Below are 27,275 nucleotides of genomic sequence, written 5' to 3'. Positions count from 1 at the left end.
TAAAATTAATCTTATCAAATATATTTAAGTTTTGAGTCGTATGTGGCATGGACACGTTGGTATCGATTCTGTTTGGTTCATTAGGGTAACAATAGAGTACTGGCACTAAAACCATAAAAACGAATGTTGGTACCGATGTCGGTATTCATTCTGTTTGTCACAAAATTTATACTAGAACGTTGAGAAAAAAAGTAGAGTCCAATTTGTCTATTTTTTTTCATCTTCTATATTTAGCGATGTTTTCATAATAGTTACGTGACTTGTTCGATATGGATCGGTAACAAACATGTTATAGTGGAACGGACCAAATATATTAGATGCAGACTTGTTAAAAGCTCGTACTTGTTAAGAGCTTGTCGGATCCATGAGAGGTTGTCTGATATGCATCATTGCATTGATCACATGATGTTGCAAAGAAAGATAACATTGAGTTCTTGATTTATATGAGAATGCTTCAAGTTCATATATACGAACAAGCTTACGTATATATGCATACTAGTTTTTTTCCCCCATATTACGAGGGTTGCTTTACATTTCTAATATTGTGAATATATTTTTTTGGATTATAATTTTATTATTGTAAGAAAGCTAATAATATACTTAGAACATATTTTAATCGATTTATGTTAAGTTATGTTCATTTTTGGATGAAACATTGAATGAATCATCTATTTAATTTATATATTTGTTTGTTTATGTTTATTTGTACAATTTGGATATTATTTTGTGAGACGTTTCATTTAAGTTAAACTTAAAAGAAAAAAGAATTGAATCCCTAATGTAACTAAATTCATACTAAGAAATTAAATTAGGGTTTGATAGTAAAAGAGTTTCACAAATAAATTAAATATTATAACCCGTTTAAAAGTCATCCGGGTTTGGTGAGACCTATGACCCGCTTATTTCTTTTTACTATAATATTGTTTCCTAGTTATGAATAATATCCTTTTTAGAAAATTCGGATATTAATTTTTAGTATATTCAAATCCTATTTTATAAGATTAATTTGCGTATCAAATCTTTGGTGAAATTAATTATTTTAATTTAATAGTATGCTATACCCGTTTATGGATATAGCGTTTGGTGAGACGCATACATTTGAAATTCAGGTCAAACGCATGAGAGATCTTCATATACAAATGAAATAGTCTGGTGGCTTGAGAGATGGTAAAGAGTGACCAGAGAGTTTTTAAATGTTTCGTTTATATATATATTTAAGATGTAAGATAAGATTATGATATATTTATTTTATTTTATGTGCTATATTTAGTTCGGATACGATGGTCCAAAACCGGCCACTATGTACCCCCTTGAGAAAACAATAAATGGTCCAAATAGGGTATTATTTACTTCCACTAGTCTTCTTCCCATTTTTTCCAACTCATCTTTATCTAGGGTTGAAAATATGTATATTTAATTTGCTTAAATCTATAAACTATTTGTATCCTTTATATATGTCATTCTCATTGGTCAATTTGTTGTTTATATGTTTTTATCATGTTTTACGTCAATATTAGAAGAGACAGGTTAATTCATACATGCATAGGCCGGTTAATTTGTCCATATGGTTTGGACTTCTGTTTTCAATAATAAAAAGCCCCATAAATAAAGTAGCTAAAATGTAAATTAGTTAAAATGATTTTCTGTGTAATTTAAACTATTTTATGAATAAGTACATGTTTTTTTTAACGATGAAATACAATGTTATACAAGAATATTTAAATTAGTGTTAACTCAACCATGTTAGTTTTGATAACTTATCCTATGTGCAAGTCACATGACATGAGAGTATTTTTGTTAATCTTTATTTATCTCCTTATGTAATACTATCATAATTTTCCTTCTTATTTAGTTAATCCCAACATTATTTATGGTTTACACGAACTCATTTAAGATTATATGAATCGAAGATATATAGTTATTGATTGAGCATTACACGCGTGTGTTATGTCGGCTAAATAACACGAACATATACTCAAAGCATTGAATGAGATGTGAACGGGAAGAATGAATGCAAAGGTCCAGGGTGACACCAAAGTCATGAACAAGGTTTTTGAACAGTGGACAAGATGTGACAACAATGAAGGTCATTGGTTGGCAATGTTTCGATAAACTACAAATTATGTTAACAAATTATAGGGATATATGGACCGGCCTATGCTCATTGTGTTTGCTTCAATAGTTACGTGCAATATTGCTTTCTACAAAATCATACACTATTCGTCCTAAGGCAAAATGAATACAAAAGTAAAAAATATCTGTTTTGTTTATGAACTTTCATACTGTTTTAATGATTAAACTTTCATATTTTCTAACGATTAATAGTAGTAACGAATTGATTATATTACACCATAACTTTTTAACATTATTTACATGTTGCTCCAATTCCTTAATTAAGACATCATGCACAACATCGTTACGCCACCATTGTCGAACATTTTTCATCATCTCATCGGCTTAATTCTAAAATAACAGGTTGGGCGATTTGGTCTTGGTAGAAGCTGATAAACAGTAAAATTTCATAACATGAATGCATAATTTATAATCGTTAGAAAACGTAAAATTGAGTATAAAATAAATTGTATATAATATTTTAAAAAAATTATCAACTTAGCGCGTTTATACCCCTAAAATAAGTAGCTAATTTGAGTATAAAATAAATACAAAACGTAAATTATACCCATAAAATAATTATTTAATTTGTTTTGTATATAAGTTAAATACAAAACGTATATAACTAAAACAAACAAACCGCAACAAATATACTATAAACATTTGGAACATTTCGTTTCTGAGCAAAAGAGCTGCTTTCAAGTTGCGTTCAATCGATTACGTATTAATCCATATTCGATTGATTGGTATGAGGTTATCGACAAAAAAAATCTGTCTAAGCCACTTCATTTTTATTTGTAAATTTATATCTTATAAAAGTAAATTGATTAACTAATTAATCGGTTTGAATAATCTATAAAATAAAAGTGATGAGTTGCATAAAAGGAAAAAATAATATATAAAGAAAAATAATTATGTAAATTACAAATTTGGTTCTTTAAGTGTAAGGGAAAAGTTGTCATTTTCAAAAAAACTAATTAATGTTTTTAGGGGGTGTTTGGGATTCTTTATTTTGTCTCCTTAAACTTTTCATTAAGTTAATAAGTTAAAAAAGTGTAACTTATGAAACTTTTCCTCTTACAATATAAACAATCTCAAACACCTTATTACTTTTCAATAAGTTTACAAGTTATAAGTTAGTGAAAATAAGCAATCCCAAACACTCCCTTAATGCTAGTTAATGTAAAGGACTTAATCTTTTACAAAAAGTAAAAAATAAAAGATGTTAAGCATGATTTCTAAAGATAGAGGCCAGAACATGCAATTTTATATAAATGTAAATAATAATGTTTTCTTTAATTTTGTTTAAAACATAATTTATTTATTGTTAATCTATTAAATTTTTAGAACCATCATTAACTATTGTTTTAAATAAAAGTATTCTTACTCATAGTATTACTAGTATCAATTATAATCATCATCCTCGTAAATACAAATCATCATCATAATCATTATCATCATCGTTTTCAAAGTCATCATCATGGCCCCTCGTGATCATACATGTCGTGCCCTGCTATGCGGTCGTATTCATCATATGAACACGCCAATAAGCCCTAAATCAAGTTATTCTTAACAAATGTGTAACATATCTTAAAAGATATATTAATCACATATAATATAAAGTGATAGTCACTTAAGTTGTTTTATGAAATCATAAAGATTTATAAATGTTAATTACTTCAAAATAAACATTATCATCAAAAGTTAAGAAATCATAAAGATTTATGATTTATATATGCTAATTACTTCAAAATAAACGTTATCATCAAAAGCTTTTACAAAATCGAAGTTATTCATGTTTTGACTTAACCTTTGTGACAAATAATACATAATACCTTACCAACTTTTGATTATTTTATAAAGTATCTAGGTGATGAAAATCAGAATAGTTTTGGAAATTGTGTTCTCCACACCTTACAACTCGTGTGAATGTTTAGTTGGATTCTTCTTTGGTTATAATTAGGTCTTGATTAACCAAAATGGTTTGATTACACTACAAATACGAACCTTTTGTAAGAATTGTTATGACTTTTACTACCCCATATTGTCAATGAAGAACTTGCGAAACTACGTGATAGGTTATGCAAACTTTACAACGTTACAAATTAAAAACTTCAAAAATATTATAGGGTCGAAGGGTTTACAATCCATGATAGCTGTAGCTTATGATATTAAATACGTACTATGTATATAGTACAAACGAACTAATATATAAAAGATTAACGTATTAAAACAAAATATTTAAAACGACGTGTATTTGGTCGGTAAAACTCTGGTGTTAGTAAAACCCAAGTGTTGTTGGTCCCTGGCGTTGAGGAAGCGAGTCGAAGTGAATTCGATCGGTTTTGGTTACGTTCGTTACCATCCCGGAACTAAAAAAAATTAAAAAAATCGAGGTGAACAGGAGAGGTGGCGTCGGTCGGTAAAACCTGGACATGGGCAAAACCCGAGTCTTGTCACTCTCGACGTTGAGGCGGCAAGTATATACTTTATCGGTCATTTTCGTTATATTCGTTACGGTAACTAAACTAAAACATATAAAAAAAACAAATAGCGTGGTCCAATGACAAAGCGCCATGTGACCCAATCAGATGTACTGCGACACCAACTTTGTGTTTTATTATATATAGATAATACAAACAAGTTTTTCTAAAGCATGTTCCTTGAAAAGGTTCTTTTATTGAACTTTAATACTTAATTTATAGTTTACGTACCTAAAAATTCCTAGCAATTTTATTGTTGCAAAATGTAATATAACTTTAATATGTTTGTAACATTATTTGCAATCAACAACTAACTATAATAACTTAGAAAATTAGATTTCTTGGCTTCATGTGATCAAACTTTTCAACTTTCAATAATATAAAGTTCATGCACATAATTCTTAGAAACCAAGTTAACACATGTAGAATCAAAGCTTAAATTAGCATAGGAAGCAATATTTTGGAGATGAAACTCCAAGTGATCTCATCTCCTTTGCTCGTTCTTTTATCTTTTGTTCTTCTTTCCTTTTATTCTTTTCAGCCTGTGACCTTGCTCCTCCTGCTACATGTTCAATTCTCGCTAGCTTGTTCTGGTAATGTTGCCAACTGATCGATCTTCTTTGATCCAATTCTTTCTGTTACAAATCACCAAAAGATATATACACACCAAATTGTTGACTTTTACCGTGTATAAAATGGGAAATGACCAAAATGTTCATTTTAGTATTGTACCAGTCTAATTAAACAAAATATTCATTTGACAAACTATTCTCAAAATGTCCACCCGGAATTCAGTCAACCTATCTACTTAATAATAATCATCGCTCGACGAGATTTTAAACCAACAAGATTCTGTCACACGTTAAAAAAGTCTTCGTGGATGCCAAAAATAAAAATCTTGGCGGAAGTAAAAAAAATCATGACGAAAGGGAAAAAAATCTCGTCTGAAGATGAGTTAAATCCCATCGGAAGATAGGAAAAATCTTGTCGGAAGATAAATAAAATCTCATCATAACACCTAAAAAATCCTGTTGGGACGCAAAAAAAATTCCATTGGTTCTAGCGTTCTACAATTATATTTAAAAAAATTGGGGCATCTCGACGGGATATTAACATGTGGTGTGACCGCAGAGTAATGATTTTCATGTAGATTTAGATGGATTCACCAGATTTGTGGTAGACATTTGGGAAAACCCCGTTCATATGGACAAAATGTTTATTTTGACCACTGAGATAACTTTCTCGTCATTTCTCAAACAATATCAGATACAATAAAAGAAAGTAAAAAGAGGTAAGAACTAATATAGGGTCAAACCTTTTTTTGTTCCACTCCTCGTTTAGCCCTTATTTTCTTCTCATTCTCCCATTCAAGAATTGTTAGGTTATTCTTATCGTATCTGGAAATTAATTAATTATGTCACTTTTAATATAACATTGATGAAAGATAAATATTCATGTAACATTGCTTAAAATAATGAAACTTTTTTAATTAATTACCGTCTTTGAATCTTTAGTAACTCAGCTTTCTCCCAAGCATCAAGTTTGGGATTTCCACTTCCATGTATGCTTAAGTTTCTATTAGCATATGGCAAATCTCTAGGCTTACTCGGTCTTGCGAACGACGGAGCTTTATCGCCCTGACTCATTCTGGTCCTCGTGGAAGCAACTAATAGAACAAAAGAGGATCTTGGATTAATACAGATTATACTTTGGAGTCTTGAGAAAATATATATTATATTTTTGAATAAATAATAATATCCATGATTTACCGTTAACGTTATGCGATTAACATCATTAACTTTTAACATGAAATGAGATAAATCAGACCTTAAATGCAAATTAAAAATAGACATTTTGTAAAAAAAACACTTCATTTTAATTTTTTATATATTTTTTTCATATAGATTAAGAATATATTTATTCTTGCAAATACAAACTAAAAGAAGCAAGAAACCAAATGCATATATACTCTCTAATTATCTATGAATTGTGATAACTATCATTACCTTCTTCCCTAGCTTTTTCCTTTTTCTGATGTTGAGCGTTCATTTTTTCCTCGAATGAATGAACAGCGAATGCGGCTGCAGCTATGGCAGTAACATGTTCGTTGTTGATGAAATCATTATCGTGTGATTTCTTATCTGAGCGCATGCAAACAATTAAAAATCAACTTCATGTTGAATTGAACTTAATTTAATTTCAACCTCAAATTCTAGTCTTCTTGCTACTTTAATCGCGACACGAATCAAGAAATCCATATATTTAGATCTAAAATCATAAAAAAAAATAAACCTACCTCTGAAGAACTCCTTGTTGCCCCGTGTTCCAGACTCCGGGAATGAACCCCTAAACGAAGAAATTAGTTTTTTAACTATAAAAAACGTACAAAATGAAGATCATTACCTTCTTTGTTTGATCATATGACTCTCCATTCTTATGAGTAGAAAAAGATCTTAATAATATTGGGCACGAAAACGGACAATTATGAGCTAAGACACGACAATATTATTATGGAGGAAGAGGGGGGTTTTGTATGATGAAGAAAGCCTAAAATGGAAGTCATTGTAGATGTGTTTTGAATTAGAATGTAAGAACGTGTCACGTGCATGGATATATAGCAAATAAAGCAAATCAAGCTTTTGTTTGATAAGATTAATATTGAGATCGTGAAATGGTGTATGTAATGTAGGGAGGCAAAGTATCTTATAATAATATAATGTCTGGCCGGAGTACAAAGCCATCGATCTAACTTTTTTTCTAAAGTTTTCCTAGCTTTTACACAATGCTATTTGAGTTTCTTTGAATCTTAAAAGAGTTTTTTTATTTTCTTTTCTTTCAAGGAAATTGGTAATAGGAATTAGGAAATCATTTTTATAACAACCAACAAAAATTAAATTATTAACACCGGGCTAGCAAAATACTAGACAGTAATCTACGTACCCTCACATTTTTCGTTCATGGGCGTTCCTTCGCATGGACAAATCTCGTATATCTTTGCATTTGTCACCACCTAAGAACCGCGAGGGCAACATGCACTTATTGAAGAGACCATTCAACAAGTTATTGTTTTAATTTAGACAGAATTACAAATTTTGTCCTTTAAAATAAGACGAATTACGGTTCGTGTCCTTTTCTAAGTTTCCTTGCAGGCGGTGTACTTTAAACTTTTTTTTTTTGCACGTTATGTCCTTTACGCTAACTGGGTTAGAAAAACTCAGTTAAATGCCCTCACGTGAGGCGCATGTGAGGGCATTTTTGTCTTTTCACCTGTACCTGCAACTCCTTCTTCCTCTTTCCCTATATTTCTTTAATCTCCCTTTTCCATCCACCACCAACAGCCATGAACACCACCACCACCACCACCACCACCACCAAAAAACCACAACCATCCGATCTCCAACCGCCATCTCCGCAAACACCTCCGTATGGTTCCATCATCATCTTCATCTTCCCGTTGAAAACCCTAATTCATCTTCCCGGAGAACCCACAAACCCAGATTCAATAGTTAATCTATTAACAATTATTATTATTATTATTAATAATAATAATAATAAAATCAAAACATCTCCCTCATTCTTCTCCTATTATCCCTGCGCCACTGTACCCACCCATCACCTAACCTCCATCTATAAATAAATCTATCAACATCCACATTTACGTCATTCTAATTCAGCCATGATCGGACCACAGAGGCCACAGTTTGTCCTCTTTGGATCGTCAATTGTTCAGCTCAGTTTCAGCAATGACGGTTGGGGCGCCATGCTCGCTGACATCTACGCTCGTAAGGTATTGACGTCAACCGTTCATTTTATTTATAAACTTCGTTCAAACAAAATGTTGATTTTGGTTTCCTAATTCAACCCAACCCTAATTCAACCCAAGGTATCACCGGAGTGGTTGGTGGCGGCGGTGAAGATGGATCTGGGTTTGTGGGTTCTCCGGCGAGTTGGATCTGGAAGATGGATCTGGGTTTGTGTCTTCTCCGGCGAGTTTGACCGGAATCTGGGTTTATGGGTTCTCCGGCGAGTTGGATCTGGGTTTGTGGGTTCTAAGCAGTTTGGTGTTGCAGGGTGGTCGGATGTAATGGTGGTCACAGAGATGGTGACACTTGTTGGTGGGGATAAGCGGTGGTGATGTTGGGTGTTGCAGACTTGCAGCCTTGCAGGTGGTGGCGGAGCTATGGTGGCGGTGGGGATACCTTGGTGAAACCCTAGATTGTTAATCAAAGTGTGTGTTAATAGATACAGAAACAGAAGAAGAAGAAGTTGCAGGGTAGGCAAAAAGACAAAACTACCCTCACATGCTTCTCACGTGATGGGATTTAACAGAGTTTTTCTAACCCAGTTAGCGTAAAGGACATAACTTGTAGGAAAAAAAAGTTTAAAGTACACCGCCTGCAAGGAAACTTAGAAAATGACACGAACCGTAATTCGTCTTATTTTAAAGGACAAAATTTGTAATTCTGTCTTTAATTTATTATTTTTTAATGAACAAGTAGTACTATGTTCAGTTTTTGCCTTTTTGAACACGGTATTTGAGCTAGACATCAAAAACTATTATTTAACAAACATTTTTAAAAGTTCATTTTTTGAATTTGTCTCCAAAATATACACTAATCATGTGTGAGTAAAGTCCGCATTATGTCAACAGCTCAAGCTTATAGCATTATGTAAATTTTATTAGGAGGGTGTTTTAATGTATGTTTAAACTAGTGGCTGCAACTTAATTGGGTGTACGAAATAGTCTAGTGTGTGTAGGTTAATTTGATTCGTAACTTCTTAGCTATTTATGATGAGATATCCTCTAAATCATAACCAGGCCAGAGCCCAATAAGTTAGGCCCACTGGCCAACATATATGAACATATTATTTCTAAGCCCAAGTCAGGGTTGACATAAGGTTAGGAGTTAGGACCTAAAAGACCTCTATGAATAGGAGAGTTTATTTAGAGGTGGGCCCACTCTTGGCTTTAAGGTTGTTCTCAGTGGGGACATTGAAGCCCCTACACATCGACACGTCATCGTCATGTAATAAACGGGGCTTCGAAGCTCTTCTTCATAATGCACTGTTATGTTTCAAAGTCCCTTGGGTGTCCCATTATATGTGTGTGTGAGAGAGAGAGAGAACGGCGCCGCCGATCGTTCCAACCCCCCCCCCTTCTGCGCCCCACTGCAGTATTTCGCGTCCTCGACGCCCCAAAGATGCCCCCATATGCACCCATAGTGTGGAGTCGGGGGGGGGGGGGGGGGGGGTTGCCCTTCATAAACCTTATTCTTCTTTTTTGTTTAATAGTATTATATACCCAGTAAAATATTGATCACACCCATAAAAATTTACAATTATTCTCCGTGAACTTTTTAAACCAACTCCTTAAATTTATATAAAACACAAATTAAGCCCATTAGCCCGATATTTATATGTATTATATCTTTTAAACCCATTTTTAGTAATATGAGTCAATTTTCTTATATCCACCGGTTCATTTAACCTAAACCCAATGTTAATTTAAACTACAATTAAAAAATAAATAAATAAACGAGTGGTAGATCCCTGAATTGCAATAGACAATTCAACGAGTCAATACCGTTGACATGCTGCAATCAATTTACATATTATAATCAAGTTGTACACGTGTCAGACTTATCGTATACCCGGTTGATAAGTTGTAATAAATGAGTTCGAATACATAGCCATATAGGTATGTATGTAAAATTTATAACACAATAAAAGATTAAAAATCTTAATTCTATTTTAGTAAACATAAAGAATATATATGGTAAAGCATATCACATAATAATACCTGCCTTCAATCTTTACCAAATATAATATTCCCTCTCTATGAACACGCCCAGTGTTAAGCGGTGAAGGTTTAATATGACATGAAAACATGTGTTGTCACTTGTCATGTCATGTATATGTAAACACAGCTCATCCGACACACACATAAAACTGAACATGAACAGAGTCAAATGAAACAACAGAGTATTTAACTACTTCACCTCCTAAGACTTCAATCACTTTCCCAGGTTACTTAATTTATGTCTTTGTCTTTATCCATCTATGTTAATTTGTTTAAACTTTTTTAGGATTTATTTTTTAAGTAGTATGTTTCTTTAAGTCAAGTATTGATGCTCTTCATATCTTTGCTTCTACTTATAGGGTTTATACAGTAACCAAATAAATAAACATTATAAACAAGAAACACCTAAATTATTATTATTAATATATTATTCATTTGGATTGGTTGGATACAAAAGTTTGTTTAGGAACACCTAATATTTTTCACCTAACCAACTTTTTTTTTTAATTTGAATTTTGATTATAAGCTAATCATTTTTCACAGGCTTGATGCAAAACTACTATCGAGCCGGGGGTCTCACCGGAAGCAGCCTCTCTATCCCTATGGGGTAGAGGTAGAGGTAAGGCTGCCTACATCTTACCCTCCTCAGACCCTACCATAGCTTTGCTATTGGTGGGATATACTGAGTACGATGATGATGATGATGATGATGATGATTTTTCACAGCGTAGAAGAAGCTTTTAGTTGATCCAAATGGAGTTTTGCACTTCATTAATTATTATCCTAGCATCAGTTGTTTCTATGGTATTGGCACAAAATGTTGAAGATTCATATGTTGTGATTAATGCGAGTATACCGGTAGCTCACACGGATGCGAATTACATTTGCGCCACTATCGATTGGTGGCCGAATAATAAGTGTGATTATCACCAGTGTCCATGGGGATCTTCTTCTGCTTTGAATCTGGTAACCATGTTTGTGTTTATCAGTTTATGTTTATGTCACAAAAAATATTATATGTTTTCTTAACATAAGTTTTTTCTTTTGCATGACATTAGTGTTTATTGCATGATTTAACTGTCACTAAAACATGTGTAGTAAGTGTTAACAATAGTTTTACAATTTAATATTTTCAGGATTTATCGCACCCGTTCCTAGCCAAAGCGGTTCAAGGTTTGTTGTTGTTTCGGGTTAAAATTTTCAAGTAACTCAAGTTTACTAAAAACAAAATGTTTTATATGGATTCAACAGCTTTTAAACGTTTGAGAATACGAGTTGGTGGCTCGTTACAAGACCAAGTATTGTATAATGTTGGTAGTTATTCGGGACCTTGCCGCCCGTTTACAAAAATGAAAGGGGGGTTGTTCGGCTTCTCTAAAGGATGTCTTCGTATGAGTCGATGGGATGAACTAAATCAGTTCTTTAACGAAACAAGGTAAATTTTAAATCGTGACGACTCTGTTCATAAATTAATTCAAGTTGACACTATAGTGTTAATAAAATAAAATGTTACATTTGTAGAGCACTTGTGACATTTGGCCTTAACGCACTCAACGGGCGACACCAAATTAAAAAGGGTGTTTGGGGTGGAGATTGGAATTCAAGTAATGCTCGTGATTTTATAAATTATACGGTTTCGAAAGGGTATCAGATTGATTCATGGGAGTTCGGTATGTTTTGTTAAAGCTTATTAGTTAACTTATTTTTTTATGAGCGTTAACGAGTTAACGGTTGCAGGTAATGAGTTAAGTGGTAAGAGGATTGGTGCAATGGTAGATGCTGATCAGTATGGGAGTGATTTAATTGAACTCAGGGGTATAATCGACAATTCATATAGGCGATTCCGGCCAAAACCGTTACTCGTGGCACCGGGAGGGTTTTTTGATAAACAGTGGTTTGCTACGCTTCTTCAAATTTCGGGATCGGAAATTGTCAATGTAATGACACACCATATGTATAATCTTGGCCCAGGTTTGTTCCGTTCTGGTCAAAGTCAAACTACTGATGTTGGTTTTTTATGTTTGACTTTTGATTGTCAAATGAGTTCATTTTCCACTTCAAGATTCACAAAAATCATTACTTTTTGAAGGAATATTGATAATAACGTTTCGATAGACTATATGCTAGCTTTGAAACAGAAAAGTACTAGGTTTGACTCTTAAAAGTCAACTGCACATTCTTTTTTGTTTCGACAGGTGTTGATAAAAATTTGGTAAAAAAGATTTTGGATCCTCATTTTTTGAGTCGGGCATCGGTCACGTTTACTGGTCTTCAACAAACGATTAACACGGATGGTCCGTGGGCATCTGCTTGGATCGGGGAGTCTGGTGGGGCCTATAACAGTGGCGGTCTTCATGTTTCAGACACTTTTGTAGATAGCTTCTGGTAATCATCTATTTACACACTTTCAAGGTCCACTTTGATTTTCATGGTTGACCTCTAAGTCAAACAGTTCAGAATATTTCAAATAATTGTAGGTATTTAGATCAGCTTGGAATGGCAGCCAAGTATCACACGAAAGTATATTGCCGACAAACATTAATAGGTGGAAATCTCCTAAACAAAACGACATTCATGCCTAACCCTGATTATTACAGGCAATGATCTTTAAACGCCGACTAGTTTTTCTATTTTTTTGTTTATTATAAAAAACTTGGTTAAAACATGATCATCTTGTTTCATTCAAGGTGCACTTCTGTGGGACCGGCTTATGGGAACCGGAGTTCTTGCAGTTGATAGAGTAAACATTGCGCCACATTTGCGCACTTATGCTCATTGTTCAAAAGGGAAAGTAAGTTCATTTTTTGCTCTAAATAATCACAAGTTCATAATAAGTGTTCTTTATATGTTGTATAATTGTTGCAGCCAGGTATAACTTTGCTTTTGATCAACCTAAGCAACCGAACTCATTTCACACTTGATGTTCACAACATCCTGACCGTTAATCTACGTACAACTCAACACTTAAAAAGTACGCCAGCAATTGTTCATGGTCTCAAGACAGCGGTTTCGTGGGTTGGAACAAAGTCAACGGATGAAAATTTGTCGCGTGAGGAATACCACTTAACGCCTCGCCATGGAAATATTCAAAGCAAAACAATGGTTTTAAATGGAGTTCCGTTAGAGGTAACCGAAAATGGTGATCACCCAAGTTTCAAACCAACAATGGTGAAAGTGGATTCTCCGGTTACCATTGCTCCTTTATCTATCAAGTTTGTGCAGTTTCCGAACTTTGATGCGCCCGGTTGTAAATGAAATCAGGAGTTCCAAGTGTAAAAAAACTGAATGTAACCAGGCAGCTAATGGTATTACTGTTAACTTTCTACATTATTAAACAAATGTGGTTTTATTATACATAGATGCATTTTGGCAAGTCTGAATAATACTAATTCGTCATTGTGCCACGAGGCAATATGTTATTGGTACATTTCCATATCAACAAGTACAAACAATGAAAATCAAAACCAAACACACAAATAGATCAAAAGAAGCCTTTTTTTGAAAAATTTAAATGACCATTGTTGATCGTTTCATTCATGAATGGTCAAAACAGTTATAAGTTGTGTTCAGTCTTCTCCCCACGCATCGTGTTTAAGATTCTGCCTGGAAATGATGCGCTGCCTACGCGCCTCTTCTTGTTCCTTGAGTTCTTTCTGGCCAAAACTTGTGGAAGGCAACTTCATTCCCATCCCATGAGCAATTAGCCTTTGCGCTGTTCTTGCTGATGTTTTTGGCCTTTGTCGTGGTGGTTCCAAATCTGTATGCCAACAAACGTTCCATTTCGTTTTAGAAAAATGGTTATGATGGTTAATTCACATTAACTAGATTCACAATCACCAAACCAAAATGAAAACTGCTACCAACTAATCAATTTTTTTGTTTTTTCATTTCTTTTTATTATAAGGTTAGTATTGTATGCAACTAAAAATTATATATATATATATATAATATGTAGTTTACGTGGTTACACCTCCCCTCCCTCCTTGCCTTCATCTCTCTCTCTCTCTCTCTCTCTCTCTCTATATATATATATATATATATATATAGGGGTGGGATCTAGAGAGAACTCCTTTTAAAGAGAGAACTAGAGAACTACTAAAGAATTATTTTTAACTATTTTTAAAAAAATATTTTGTGATTTTTTTTTCTTTCCTTCTTCTAATAAGATCATATTGATACTAAAAAAAAAACAAAAAAAAAAAAAAACTTGTCGGTGTAGTACTGTAATGCATATGTGCACTAATGCCTATTTCATATATACAATAGTGTTTTATATATGTAATATAACACAACACAATTGCATTATCCAATACACACTATTGAATATATGCAGATACGACGCTAATAATTGTATGCAAAACACATTATCGCATATATGTAATATAACACTAATGCACATATGCACTATATCGATTTTTTTTAATTTTTGTATATAATATAACACTATTGCAAATAAACAATACAAACAACTATATATATGCTATTCAACACTATTTCAAATATCAAAATGCACACTATTGCACATATGCATTATAAAAAAAGTCGATGTATTGCATATATGCATTACTCGTTAATTTTTTTTATTTTTTTTTATTTTTATATTTTTTTGTGGTGAAGAATAACAACATATAAGAAGGATGAAAGAAAAAAAAATTTAAAAATATTTTTTTTAATTAAATTAAAAATACTTCATTATTAGTTCTCTAGTTCTCTCCATAAAATGGAGTTCTCTCATGATCCTCTCCCTATATACACACACACACACACACACACACACAAATTTTTAAATCAAATATATTTACTTGGCATGTTACCTTTTTCTGGAATGGAGTTTAGGAGTACATCACTCTCACCAAGCACACGAACTGTAAACGGACACTTGATCGAGTTACATGCCTCAAGAGCTGCAGTTTACCACATGTCAATCATGTTATTTAGAGTTTAAACAAAATAATAACATAATGTGTTGGATATGAAGTTACCAATTGCTGGTGTTCTAAAGACAGCAAGTGCAGTGGTATCATTGATCCAGCGTATGACTACATCACCAACATGTTCTCCAGCCCACTTGTAGTCATACTTGGTTGAAAAGCTTCCAAAACTAGAGCATGGTGTGTGCCGTATTTCACTAACAAGAACCGAAAAAAATATATATATCAGATTTTGCTACTTCACAACAGAATTGACAGACAACACTTAGCTCCATTACTGATTATTATGCATCCAATTTTTGATAAAACGATCAAAAGTAAACACTTACCTAGTATTTAGATGTTTAACATTTACAAGCCCATCGAATCTAGTTTCCAAGATGTTTTAACGAGGATAAACTAGATCTTAAAGTCTACAAGCCAGTAATTGATGAGTTAACTGTTCATACTTCATAGGTCCAAATCCCATAAAAGCTTCACAGGAAACAGACCAATTGATGTAGGTAATTGAAAAGGAACTTGATTACAGCTATAGACTCAAAAACTAATCAACAATGAACTCTCATATTTTCATTACTTTCATACAAAGCATACAAGTAAACAAGATTATGTATTTCTACATGAACATACAAGATATATGACAGTTAAGTCAATATAGTAAACCTGTGTAACAATGCCACATGCAACAATGTTTTGGTTGTGTGAAGCATGCTGATGAAAGAAAAAAGCTTCTCGAGAACACATAATAGGTACACACAAACACCATACGTATGGGTCTAAAGACTTATCATGTCACTAACTTAACTTTTGATAGTCTGGACAAAACATTAGAAAATTGTTGATTTACCAATAATATAAAAACAGTCACATATTAACAATACCTTCATGTCAACACCTACACACATGTTCAAGATGATTGCTTTCAGTTTTATTATATTTCCAATGTAAATAGCATAATTTCTTTCTTTGATAAAAGTTTTATATGAATACATATTTTTTTTACATTGTCTATTAACATGGATCCAAAAGATCCCTTAAAATTGTCACTACTACAGAGCATTTAAGACAATTGGCTAATGACTAAAACTAAGTGCCTGGCATAGTTGCCTATAGCAGTCAATAGCGACAACCTACCTATACGCTATGTAGCGATGGCGATGAAACAGCGGGCGCAATTTGATGTTTAGAGATAAGATATTAGAATATTCTTATAAATAAATAGGGGTTTCATTCACAAAGTTGAGTTTTTATGGCGGAATTGGTTGAGTTTGGTGCTGTTTAATCGATTTTAATGACTAAAAATCAGGTTTTCGATATTTCAAAAAAGAAAAAAAAACCTAAGCATTGCTATATCACGCTATTAAGGCGCTAAACATCATATATTGGGAAACGACCTGTACGCTATGAAGCACGCTATGGCGAGCACTATTTTCTCTATTGACAACTATGGTGCCTGATTTAACATAATACAATAAAAGTAGAGCCCTAGGACGGAATTACTCCATTTAGCAGCTAATGAGTTAAGGCAGACAATAAGAAATCTAAATTTTAAAGAAATCAAGAACTGAAGAACCTACAATCTCTTGTTTGTTCATCATGTCCTTGAGAAGTAGGAGACACTTGTTGATTTGCAGAATTAGCCTCGGCAGAGTGTCGATCACTATAGAGGGCATGCTTTTGATACGTGAAGTTGCCCCTTCCACGCCGCCTTACAGGAGCTATAACATTGTTATCTTCTTCTTGTTGTTGTTGTTCAAGTGTGAGTGTGGATACATCTACTAGCAACTCATCAGGAGCACGATCTGCAACTGCTTCCCAGTCTGCTCATATTCCCAAGGCATGATTCAACAAGAAGACTAATAGAAAACAAAGTGAATGTGAAATAAAGTTAAGTAAAATCGCAGCAACACACATACCATCTTCAGAATTGTCATTACAAGAAGAAGCTTCATTATTCAAATGGGAATCTTCCTTTGCCTCCATATTAATTTGCTGGAAAAGAAAGAGCCAGCATCAGCGTCAGTAATAAGGATTTATTATTATTATTATTGGTTTTGGGTAATAATACGTAGAAATTTTCTATTAACCCCAAACCAAACAATTACAAGTGACAGGCAGGCAGGCAAACCTATTTTCTTTGCATCAAAATATTCAGTTTTTCATATATATGCTAAGCAGTTAATGCGGAAAAATATCGGATATCAGTCAAGGACCGATATTTGAGAGAATCGATTTTCTCAGTGAGATATCGGTGGGATATCGGTAATTTTAGTATCATGTAAAATTCATAAATATAGCAATTTAACACTAATAACTCAGTATACTCTTCTGCCATTGATTAATTAACCTTTTGCAACTTGCAAAACACTAACAATCGTAGCAAGTAGGAATTGGTTAAGACTTAAATCACTACCATTGAACATTAAAAATTGATAATTAAAAACTTAAAACAAGAATATCAGGAATATCAGTGATATATCGGTCCAATATCACCGATATTATCAGTACCGATATTTTGGCCGATATATTGGTTATATCGTCTGCACAGTATATATGCTACTAACAATCATTAAAGTAGGCTCATTGTTATAATAATGAATATGAAAAAGTGTGAAGTCTTATTTAATATGATGATCAACAACTACAAATACATACGCACAGCAACATGTTCTATAAAAAAAAGCATAGGAGTCCTGTGATTCTTGTATATGTAAAACTTATCTAAGAATCCTGTTTTTTGATACATCTAAGAAGACTGACCGACCGTTAACTACATAGAAATCGAATTATTAAAACCCTTGATTTATTTAGCAATTTATCAAGGTGTGTGAGGAAGAAGATAACTACTTACCTACCTCTGCAATGGACTCCTCTTCTCTTCAAAGCTCAATCCTTTTTGCTTTCTTTTCTTTTCAATCCGAATATCTGTTTCTTCTTCGCTTCGATTCGTTTGAATTTTAACGAGTTTTAATATTGCGGCGATGTATGTAACACTAGAATGAAGGCCAAATAAGAATATAGGTAAGACTCTGAAAGGCTACAAATCACTAAGATAAATACTTGCATAAAAGCAAATTGATTCAAAATGATGTGATGTGGTCAACAGCAGTAAGTAAGTAAGTATAAGACTATATCACATGCAATTGAAACCCTAAAAACATAACTTAATTAACCTTATGCAATATATTGAAGAATCATATAATAATAATAATAATAATAATAATAATAATAATAATAATAATAATAATTGTAACTAAACAAACACAGACCTGCAATCGTATCGTATCGTATGTATGTTTCTGTTGAGCAATAATAATAATAATAATAAAAATAATAATAACAAGGAAATCAACAAATTAAAGAGATAGAAGGAAGGAAGGAATCGTGTACCATGAACCGCAGTGGGAGGAAAGAAAGGAAAGTGGAGGAACAAACAGGGTTTGGGTTTGGGGGATTAAAAGGCAAACAAGTGAGTAAAAATGTTCTCGGTTGTGGCCGAGGATTTCCGTTAAAGTGAGGTTTTTTTAAACAGATTTCGGGTCATCTACGTGAACCGTTCTGTTTCCCAGGGTACAATACTTCATGGATTATCCTAACACTTGAACCATAGTCGAGACGTGAGCCAGGATCGAAAGAGTTGGAATTGAACTGAACCGAATCGAGTTCTGGTCCAGTGTGTGTGGCATTGCGGGAACCATCGGATGTGTGTGTGCGCGCGCGTGGTGACTGATTTGGTTGTTGTGTGTTTGCGTTTTCTCACTTGGCTCTTGATTAGCTCACATGTACATGCTCTATATAGCAGGCTCAAGTGATCGACACTTGTCTATGAGGTGTCGTGCATGCAAGTCTTGTGGGCTTACACATGACATGTCACGACCTAACCATACCACCAGAATTACTAAGGCAGCTCTCGGTGATGTCACGAGCCCGTGCGCACGCGCGTCGGGTGTTTTACACCCTTGCTAATGTCACTGAATGTGTCTAGCGGCTCTAGCCACATAAGAATATATTTTATGAGTTCTTCCAATAATAAGCAACTCATAAGTTTATCATTTCTACCAAATACCAATGTCGGACAAACCCATTTCCTATTTCACCCATGTTCAAGTTCTCAATTACACACTTCAGAGTATCGATATCGCATTTATCTTTACTTTTTGGACACATTAGTAATTAATTTGTTAGTAACAAATACTAGTATATATTATTATTCGTCCAAAATTTCCAACATAATGTAGCTCAAACATTTCAACTACAATTATTTTTGTTAAACATACTTAATGTTGTTAAAAACGACGTCGTTTGCTAAATTTCTTCCTAATCAAGGAAAATCTAACCCTCTATAAATCCCATTCATTGTCCGAAGAAGTAACGAAGCTTCACCGATCGTCTTCACTCATACTCTGGCGATTTTCTAAGTTGTCAATTTTGGTGAGTTTTTCTATGCACTATTTTTTCTTAAATTTTATAAAGCTCAACAATACAACAGATTTTTTAGTGTATGTTTATCTACCATTTTTGCTTCAGAAATTTTACACATTCAAAATTAATAGTTTTTTAAATTCAGATTTATTAATTAGGAGTCGGTAATTTTAAATAACACAGTCGATTATACATAGATTGAAATAACGTCTAATAAAGTAATTGTTGGGGTTAAGTATGATTTTTAGTGCAACTAGGTTTCAAAATTAGGGATATCACAATGCTAGGGTTTATATCAAAATCCAAATTGAGGATTATGAGACTAGTGTTTCAAATTCAATTTAGTTGTCAATTACAAATCATATAAGCTGATACATGTTAAAATTTTTGGGGTAAAAATTGGTATTAAATCTTCCAAAAGAATTATTATAAAAAAATCTAATCATATGATTCTACTTTTAACAATGATAGCAACATTTGTATTTTCTTATAGTTCTTATTGTTGATTTTATGAAGAAAAAAAAGTTATAGCACTAATTATGAATCAAAACTTTATAATTCACTTTTTGTCTTCAAATATAAAAATTTAATTTGTATAAGTACTTTTTTCAGAACTGAAAATAAACTTCCTTTTCTAATTACAACAATTCATTGCATTGCATTGAAAAAAAAAACTATTATTAACTTCTATATTTTATTTGATGTATATAATTATAGGGTTTTATAATTAAAATATCATCCTACATTTTCTTATTGTGGTTGTATGACAACTTTATATTATTTTTACTCCCAACAGAATTTGAAAGTAAGTATATGGTTAGTTGATTTTTTTTCTAACAGTAGTGGATGATAGTTTGTTGATTTAGTTATAAAAATATTAAAATAATCTTTGCAAATAAATAATAGTTTTTTAAAAGTAGAGATTAGCTTTTCAATAAAATATAAATATTTATCTTGATTATATTTATACCAAATTTTAAAAAACATATAATAATGTTTATACCAAACTACTATGAAGCATTACATTGCATATGATTTATCATTTTACTTATCCACACCAACATGATATTATGATTTTTTTTATATGATAAAATAATTATTTTTATAAACAAAAAAGATGGCACACATGTTGGACCTGCCTTCAGAAGTGTTAACAACAATCATAACCTTTATGGTGATGTCAAGTGGTGGCATACGAGACTGGGCTCGTGCGACTGTTGTGTAAGTTGATTCTCTAAGGGGGTGTTTGGTACAGAGAATGGAAAAAGAGAGAAAATAGAAATGGAAATGGAATTGTAGAGAAAGAGAATTGGTATGGAGAATGAGAATCATTTCTCTTGTTTGGTACACGAGAAAATAAACAGAGAACTCTACCATACCCAACCCCATCTCCACCCAACCTGACACCACTCACCACCGCAGCCCCACCACCACAGCCCCACACCACCAGCACCACCACCACAGCCCACCACCACCGGCTGCCGCCACCAAATCCCCTTCTTCAACCACAGTACACAAGAAATTAAAAAGATTCAAATTTTTGGAACATAAGATATAGAAAAAGGAGGCTCAGATCTGTCATCACTGCCTCTTTGGAGATTTTGTGGTGGTGGTTGTGGTGGCGATGATGATGATGATGATAATCAGGAGCCACCTGCGACCACCGCCGATTTCCACCACCACTGTCACCCACCTGCGACCACAATCACCCGACCATCTGAAAACCCTAACCTACCACGAACCACCACTTGAAACCCTAATCTCCGTTCACCCGTACCACCTGCAACCTACAACCCGTTACCATCTCTGTGTTCACCACTGTGAACGGCGGAGACGGGGTGGTGTTTGCAGACTTGGAGACGAGGTGGCGGTTGCAGACTTGGAGACGAGGTGGTGGCCGGAGACGGGGTGGTGGTCGGAGACGAGGTGGTGGCCGGAGACGAGGTGGTGACATGCTATGAGGAGGCTGCTGAGAAATGGATTTCTCTTTGTTTTAAAGAGAAATGGAATTCTCTAGTTTTAGAGAAATAGAAAGAGAAATAGAAATGAAAAGTGGAAAACAAACAAAAGAAATAATTCTAATTTCATTTCTCCCCAATCAAATCCCTCTACAAAACACCCCCTTATATCTTTTTTTAAACGTCATAGCTAGTTTTATAAACTAAATATATATTTTCAAATGTTGTTAATATAAGTATTATATTATGAGTTTTACTACTATGATTTGTTGTATTATGTTCTTGTAATTTTATTTTTTTTAGCTGTTAATTATTGCTTTATTTTCGTTTTGTAATTCAATTAAGTGTTTTTTAATATTATTTTACAATTTGTTCCTAGCACTCTTTTGTCACGCTTTAGTTGGTTAACATGTATACATATGTAGGTGCAAACAAATCTATGCTGCTGCTATCCAACCAAAATGTTTGAAACTTGTAAACTGTGAGCATATACTGACACACACCAATCCTGAACAACACCAACACATTAATGGCTTACTTAGTAGATGTGTTCAAGCTGAAAATCCAACAGCAGATTATGTCATGGCTAAGGTAACCATTCCATTTAACACATATATAATATAGTAGTTGCATCATCCTTAACTCTACAACATAGTACTAAAGTCCTAAGATATATACATAGGTTATATTGTTTGGAGGACCTCCATTATGGACAAAGATACAAGAGATTGAGGACACGATTTTCGTAATGGAAAATATAAGTCCCCTGCCGTTGTGCAACCAACGTTTGCCCGTGCAATCTTATACTATCGACTCTATAGCAGACGCTCCCTATATTGTGTTTTCCAAGGAAGAAGACGAGCCGAGTGTATGCGAGCAATATAAGCGTCTACATCCCTTGAGACTGATGAAATCACTCATTACTCTCGCGGGTCCATTTGATATCGTCCCTGTGTTCCCTCATCTAAAAGAATTTATTATTTTCTATGTTGAATATCGCGAGTTTGTTAAGCCTGGCGGCATAGGACATCTTATTGAGGATATGTATCGGCATGAGCTAAGGGTTTGGCAATATGAAGGGCTTAGAAGAGACGAACGCCTATTGGAAGCAACGCTTAACTTGACATGGGCAGGTTTGCTAGTAGCCGACACCCCAAAGTTCAGAGACCGGGTTGTATTGGCTCTTGATGAAATGATTAAAATGCGAGTGTTTTAACATTAGGACATGTTTGATTGAGTTATAAACCAGAATAAATTTGTATCAATCAAGAGGTACCTTAATTGTTGTGTTGTTTTGAGTTTACCTTACTGCTTACCGACCGGTTTGGTTATCATATATTCGATTAGTTCAAATTCAATTTGGTTCGGTTTGGTTAAAATTCGGAAATACAAAAACATTTTGGTATGGTTAAATTTATGTAATAAACCAGTGAAATTCCTTCATGTGTTATAGCAAGGTTTCAATATTTGTATAAAACATAAATTAATGTTTACAATAGTTACAAATATAATGTTGCGAGTTACAAAGTTACGTAAAAATTCCGAAACTGGCTTGTATTGAATCAAAAACCATAAAATTGAATACCGGTGCTGACTTTTGGACAGTATCAGCTCGTTTAAAAAACTACGTGTATTACAAAACCAAAAAAAAGGTTTATTTACAAAAGTTGTCTCACGTAACCCAGAATATAAAGTCTTGATATGCCCTAAAAGATATCAAACCATGTATAACATTAATCGAAACCATAAAAACAACTTTAATATAACATTCGATTTATATTTTAAGATTACATAATATGTTAACTTGGTTATATGTTAATGAGTTTTTCATCATAGGCGGGTCAGCTACAGATTGTTGGTCAAGTTCAGGTAATCTTAGTCAACTGTAACGTCATGTAATTTTTTTTTTAAAAAATAACATACTTGTAAAGAATTCTTTTGAGTTCTTTGAAGCTTGAGATTTGTACAATTTCAAGACGATTGATTTTGATGTGAGCCCGAGGGTGATTTTATGGTGGGTGATTTTGATGTCTAGGCTACAATGGTTCATCTGATGGATTGTATGGATTTGAACTCGGGTTCCTATATGGCCATATGGGTGAATGAAGGTTTTTGATCCTAACTTTTTTGTTTTATTATAAACAAAATTTTTGATGGGTGGGTTAGTTCGTTGTATGACTGGTAAAGTAGTTTGAAAGTAAAACCGTAAACAATCCATAGCTTGTTAACAAAAAGTAGAATTAAAATACGTAATTGTGTTTAACTCGGATTTTATGATGATCTTAAAAATTTATTGATTTTGGTATTCTAAAGAGAAAAATGTCATTTTCGTCCTTGTGGTTTGGCAAATAATGCGAATTTAGTCTAAAAAGTTTATTTTTTTGCATATAGACCCTCCACGTTTCTCAGTTCTTGCCAATTACATCCAAATTACTAACCCCGTTAAATTTAATCGTTAAGTCAGGGGTAGACATGTCTTTTCACCCTTTCTTTATTATAATGCTTATTTTAGTTAACTGCGATTTTCGTCTCTCTAGTCTTTCCAAATCTGCAAATTTAGTCCAGTAGTTTCAAATTTATAATATTCTTACCTATGGTTTCATTTCACTTGCAATTAAACCTGAATTCCAACTATCATTAAGTCTGGTCGTTAAACCCATCAGTGTGCCCTTCACGTGAGGGACAGTTTTATTCCTTGTTTTTTTCCCTAAATACACCTCAGTCCCTCACGTGAGGGGGCTTGCGAATTATGTGTGACAATCGTCAATTTCAGGTTAACTCCGTTAACTCAACTCCGTCAATTCAAACTTAAGATCATTGAATCTATAACGCACACTTCATTACATTTAAACTAGGGTTTAAATGACGCTTAACACTTACTACATGTGTAGTCTTTCGGGATTTGCACCGAAACGCAAACAAGTTGACGCAAACGATTGAGGAATAAACGAAAAACGTCAACATAATAATTATGTGATAATTATGTGTTAACATATGTGTTACTTGATTATATTGTGTGTAATGCTAGACAAGAAACAAGAACTAAGTTAGTTAAGTTAGAAAAACAACACTTGAAAGTAGAGGGACTTGAGTGTAACTTGTATGTCTATAAATATATCATTAACTTAACCCTAACTATTATTATTATTATTAACCCAAGATCCCGATCGGAACCCTTCACCCCATCCCTCACGGCTGCCGTCCACTTTATACACACATGCAATCCTCAAATCAAGTGTTTGATTGAAGAACTAGGTGCTAGGAAGGTATAATTGATCATCCTTTACATTCTTGTTGCTTGATTTTGATGTTTGTTGGGTTAACCACAAACCCTAAGCTGCCAATTTTGTTTATGTATATAGCTAATATGATTGTGGTTGATTGAATGATGAGTTGATAACTAGATTGAATCTTGTTGCATGTTGATTGTTGTGTCTTTGATTGGAGTTCAAACACAAACCCTAATCAAGTATGTAATATGTAATTGATGTGCATGGATGGTGTTTATGGAGTCTAGAGGGTCATATGAATGCATGATAGTTCATAGATTGTTAATATGTTGAGTTTGGATGCAAACAGTTTCTGGACAGAATGTGTATTTGATGTTTAAGTGACTGTAACGAAGTGTAAATATGAAAATTGGTTGAGATTGTTGGTACTGCAGTAAACTAGGTTGAGTCTAGTTTCTATAAAGTATAAATTTGTAATTTTTGGATAAGTAGAAGTTAACTTTTATGATTTTACAAAAACGTTGTGCAAAGCTGAGCTGTTAGACCTGCTGTTAGGTTGTTTTGTAAATATTATATCTCATGAACTACGAGACCAATTGGGTTGGTTCCACTTCTGGAAGTTGACTCATTGAGTTAGGAACCTAACCCAAGTGGTCTTGCATTTATTGGATTTTTCGTTTAACGGGAATTTCAAATAACATTCTGTTGTGCATGAATTTGACTGTTATGAGTTTGCTGTAATGATTTGATGATTGTGAGAAAACTATGAGAAATAAAAATGTAATAAAATATGTTCTGGAAACCTGAGATGTATGTGCTTCTGTGATGATTTTTGGTAAATTAATTGAGATGCTATGATCGGTGAAATAGTACAATCTTTCTAGTAGGATTTATGTCTCGGTGAAACTAGCTGCTGAGTTTTGTGAAAATGCATGAAATATGATACTTGCTAATTTATTATCGTGTTTTGACCAAATTGCCCTTGAGGGGAATGATTGCAAGATAATTGTCGTGTTTTGACCAAAATGCCCTTGCGGGGAATAACTGCTAATTGATTGTCATAATTTGACCAAAATGCCCTTATGGGGAATAATGGCTAGTTAATTGTTATTTGTTGACCAAAATGCCCTTACGGGGAATAATTGCTAGCAATGTACGTTATGAATACATGACACGTATATGATTGCTTACACATGTGATGTGTCACAAAAACACTTGTTAAAGTCACACACGATTCACAAACGAAACACGAAACATGTTATGTGCATAGGTATTATGTGCCGGGTCTAGAGACTCGATAATATTCCGACACTTAGAAAAATCTCTTTGTTGTTTTAGAACGTTAGAGAGAGTTTTTCGGTGACGCGCATCTTGGTGATTTATTTTGGGAAATTCTTCGCAAACAGTGAGTTTCACTTTCCCCTCTTTAAACTGTTTTCAAACGTTTTTCACTTGGGGGAGATAACATACTCCACAACGCATTTAAGATTTTTTTATAAATTATATATCACTTGTAAAGGCTAAGTGGCAAACGAAATATTTGAAGTCCTACACATCGAACCGGTTAATATTTAGAATAGCGAGTCACTGTTGAGTAGTACTACTGGGTTTGACAAACCCCACCAAACGCTAAACTCGACTGGAGGTCGAGCGGGTGTAATTTTGGCTAACACGTACCATGGTCTGGAGGACCTGGTGACAAGGCACTTACTAAATGAGTCAGCTTCGGTGTCGAACACTTAGTAATACTTGTTGTATAGACTAGCTACCTATCGATATATAATTTGACATAACACTATCTGGTAACGCAAAACGCCGTAACGTTGTTACGCAAAACGCTTAACGCAAAATGCTGTAACGCTGAACGCAAACGCTAAACGATTTATTTTTATATAACTTGTGAACTCACCAACCTTGTGTTGACACTTTTAGTATGTTATTCTCAGGTAGCCGAGGCGGGCGCGCGGTTTAGGAACATGCATTGATTGAAAACGCTTTTGTCCTGCAAACTTATTTTTAACAATTATCTTTGGTTTTAAGTCGTCCTGCATGACGCAACTTTTGATTAAAGGTTTTTACGCTTCCGCATTTAATTACTCGTAAACGTTTTCATGGTTTTGAAACTTTATTTTATGGTTTGATTATAACTGATGATTCCGATCCTGCCAGTTCACACCCTCTGACGGTAAAACTCCGTTAGTGGATTTTGAGGGTGTGACAGATTGGTATCAGAGCCATTGGTTATAGCGAACTAGAAGCTGCATGCATACTAGACTATAACCGCGACGACCCATTAGTTATAATGATACGCACTGCATAGGTTTGTGTAGTCTTGTAAT

General features: G+C 33.7%; 3 protein-coding genes across 3 annotated transcripts; 1 reads left to right on the top strand and 2 right to left on the bottom strand.

Annotated features, from left to right (window-relative positions):
* Positions 1 to 4,962: 4,962 nt before the first annotated feature.
* LOC143617107 (uncharacterized) lies at positions 4,963 to 6,846 on the bottom strand. Its single transcript, XM_077089761.1, has 4 exons — positions 6,602 to 6,846; positions 6,093 to 6,261; positions 5,911 to 5,992; positions 4,963 to 5,230 (listed from the first exon to the last, which is right to left on the bottom strand). Exons 1-4 carry the CDS (start codon positions 6,744 to 6,746, stop codon positions 5,036 to 5,038), a joined length of 591 nt encoding a protein of 196 aa, XP_076945876.1. The 5' UTR covers positions 6,747 to 6,846; the 3' UTR covers positions 4,963 to 5,035.
* A 3,742-nt stretch (positions 6,847 to 10,588) lies between these two features.
* Positions 10,589 to 13,730, top strand: LOC143617099 (heparanase-like protein 1). The gene is made up of 10 exons (XM_077089754.1): positions 10,589 to 10,635; positions 11,140 to 11,361; positions 11,532 to 11,568; positions 11,647 to 11,830; positions 11,917 to 12,065; positions 12,133 to 12,366; positions 12,591 to 12,780; positions 12,873 to 12,991; positions 13,083 to 13,186; positions 13,261 to 13,730. The coding sequence occupies exons 2-10, from the start codon at positions 11,149 to 11,151 to the stop codon at positions 13,648 to 13,650; spliced, it is 1,620 nt and encodes a 539-aa protein (XP_076945869.1). The 5' UTR covers positions 10,589 to 10,635; positions 11,140 to 11,148; the 3' UTR covers positions 13,651 to 13,730.
* Positions 13,731 to 13,943: 213 nt separating this feature from the next.
* Positions 13,944 to 18,201, bottom strand: LOC143617106 (uncharacterized). Its single transcript, XM_077089760.1, has 6 exons — positions 18,182 to 18,201; positions 17,243 to 17,318; positions 16,904 to 17,146; positions 15,378 to 15,523; positions 15,210 to 15,299; positions 13,944 to 14,152 (listed from the first exon to the last, which is right to left on the bottom strand). The coding sequence occupies exons 2-4, from the start codon at positions 17,307 to 17,309 to the stop codon at positions 15,435 to 15,437; spliced, it is 399 nt and encodes a 132-aa protein (XP_076945875.1). The 5' UTR covers positions 17,310 to 17,318; positions 18,182 to 18,201; the 3' UTR covers positions 13,944 to 14,152; positions 15,210 to 15,299; positions 15,378 to 15,434.
* Between the last annotated feature and the right edge of the window lie 9,074 nt (positions 18,202 to 27,275).

The sequence above is a fragment of the Bidens hawaiensis genome, unplaced genomic scaffold, assembly GCF_021521415.1.
Source record: "Bidens hawaiensis isolate Kalapana, Puna unplaced genomic scaffold, B.hawaiensis_p1.1 tig00052210_1, whole genome shotgun sequence".
In the NCBI taxonomy this organism is placed as follows: Eukaryota; Viridiplantae; Streptophyta; class Magnoliopsida; order Asterales; family Asteraceae; genus Bidens; species Bidens hawaiensis.
The sequence above is the reverse complement of the archived record's forward strand: the minus strand, read 5'-3'. Positions and strand labels throughout refer to the sequence as shown.

What these genes read in the sequence shown, in the direction of transcription:
- LOC143617107 (XM_077089761.1), bottom strand. Translation starts at nt 6,746, where the DNA reads ATGCGCTCAGATAAGAAATCACACGATAATGATTTCATCAACAACGAA. An exon ending in GGAAAAAGCTAGGGAAGAAG is followed by an intron (nt 6,262 to 6,601) that starts GTAATGATAGTT and finishes TTGTTCTATTAG; the next exon opens with TTGCTTCCACGAGGACCAGA. An exon ending in GAGGAGTGGAACAAAAAAAG is followed by an intron (nt 5,231 to 5,910) that starts GTTTGACCCTAT and finishes GATTTGTAACAG; the next exon opens with AAAGAATTGGATCAAAGAAG.
- LOC143617099 (XM_077089754.1), top strand. Translation starts at nt 11,149, where the DNA reads ATGGAGTTTTGCACTTCATTAATTATTATCCTAGCATCAGTTGTTTCT. An exon ending in GATTGATTCATGGGAGTTCG is followed by an intron (nt 12,066 to 12,132) that starts GTATGTTTTGTT and finishes TAACGGTTGCAG; the next exon opens with GTAATGAGTTAAGTGGTAAG. An exon ending in GCCTAACCCTGATTATTACA is followed by an intron (nt 12,992 to 13,082) that starts GGCAATGATCTT and finishes GTTTCATTCAAG; the next exon opens with GTGCACTTCTGTGGGACCGG.
- LOC143617106 (XM_077089760.1), bottom strand. Translation starts at nt 17,309, where the DNA reads ATGGAGGCAAAGGAAGATTCCCATTTGAATAATGAAGCTTCTTCTTGT. An exon ending in TAATGACAATTCTGAAGATG is followed by an intron (nt 17,147 to 17,242) that starts GTATGTGTGTTG and finishes GAATATGAGCAG; the next exon opens with ACTGGGAAGCAGTTGCAGAT. An exon ending in TGATGAACAAACAAGAGATT is followed by an intron (nt 15,524 to 16,903) that starts GTAGGTTCTTCA and finishes GGTTCTTGTTAG; the next exon opens with TGAAATACGGCACACACCAT.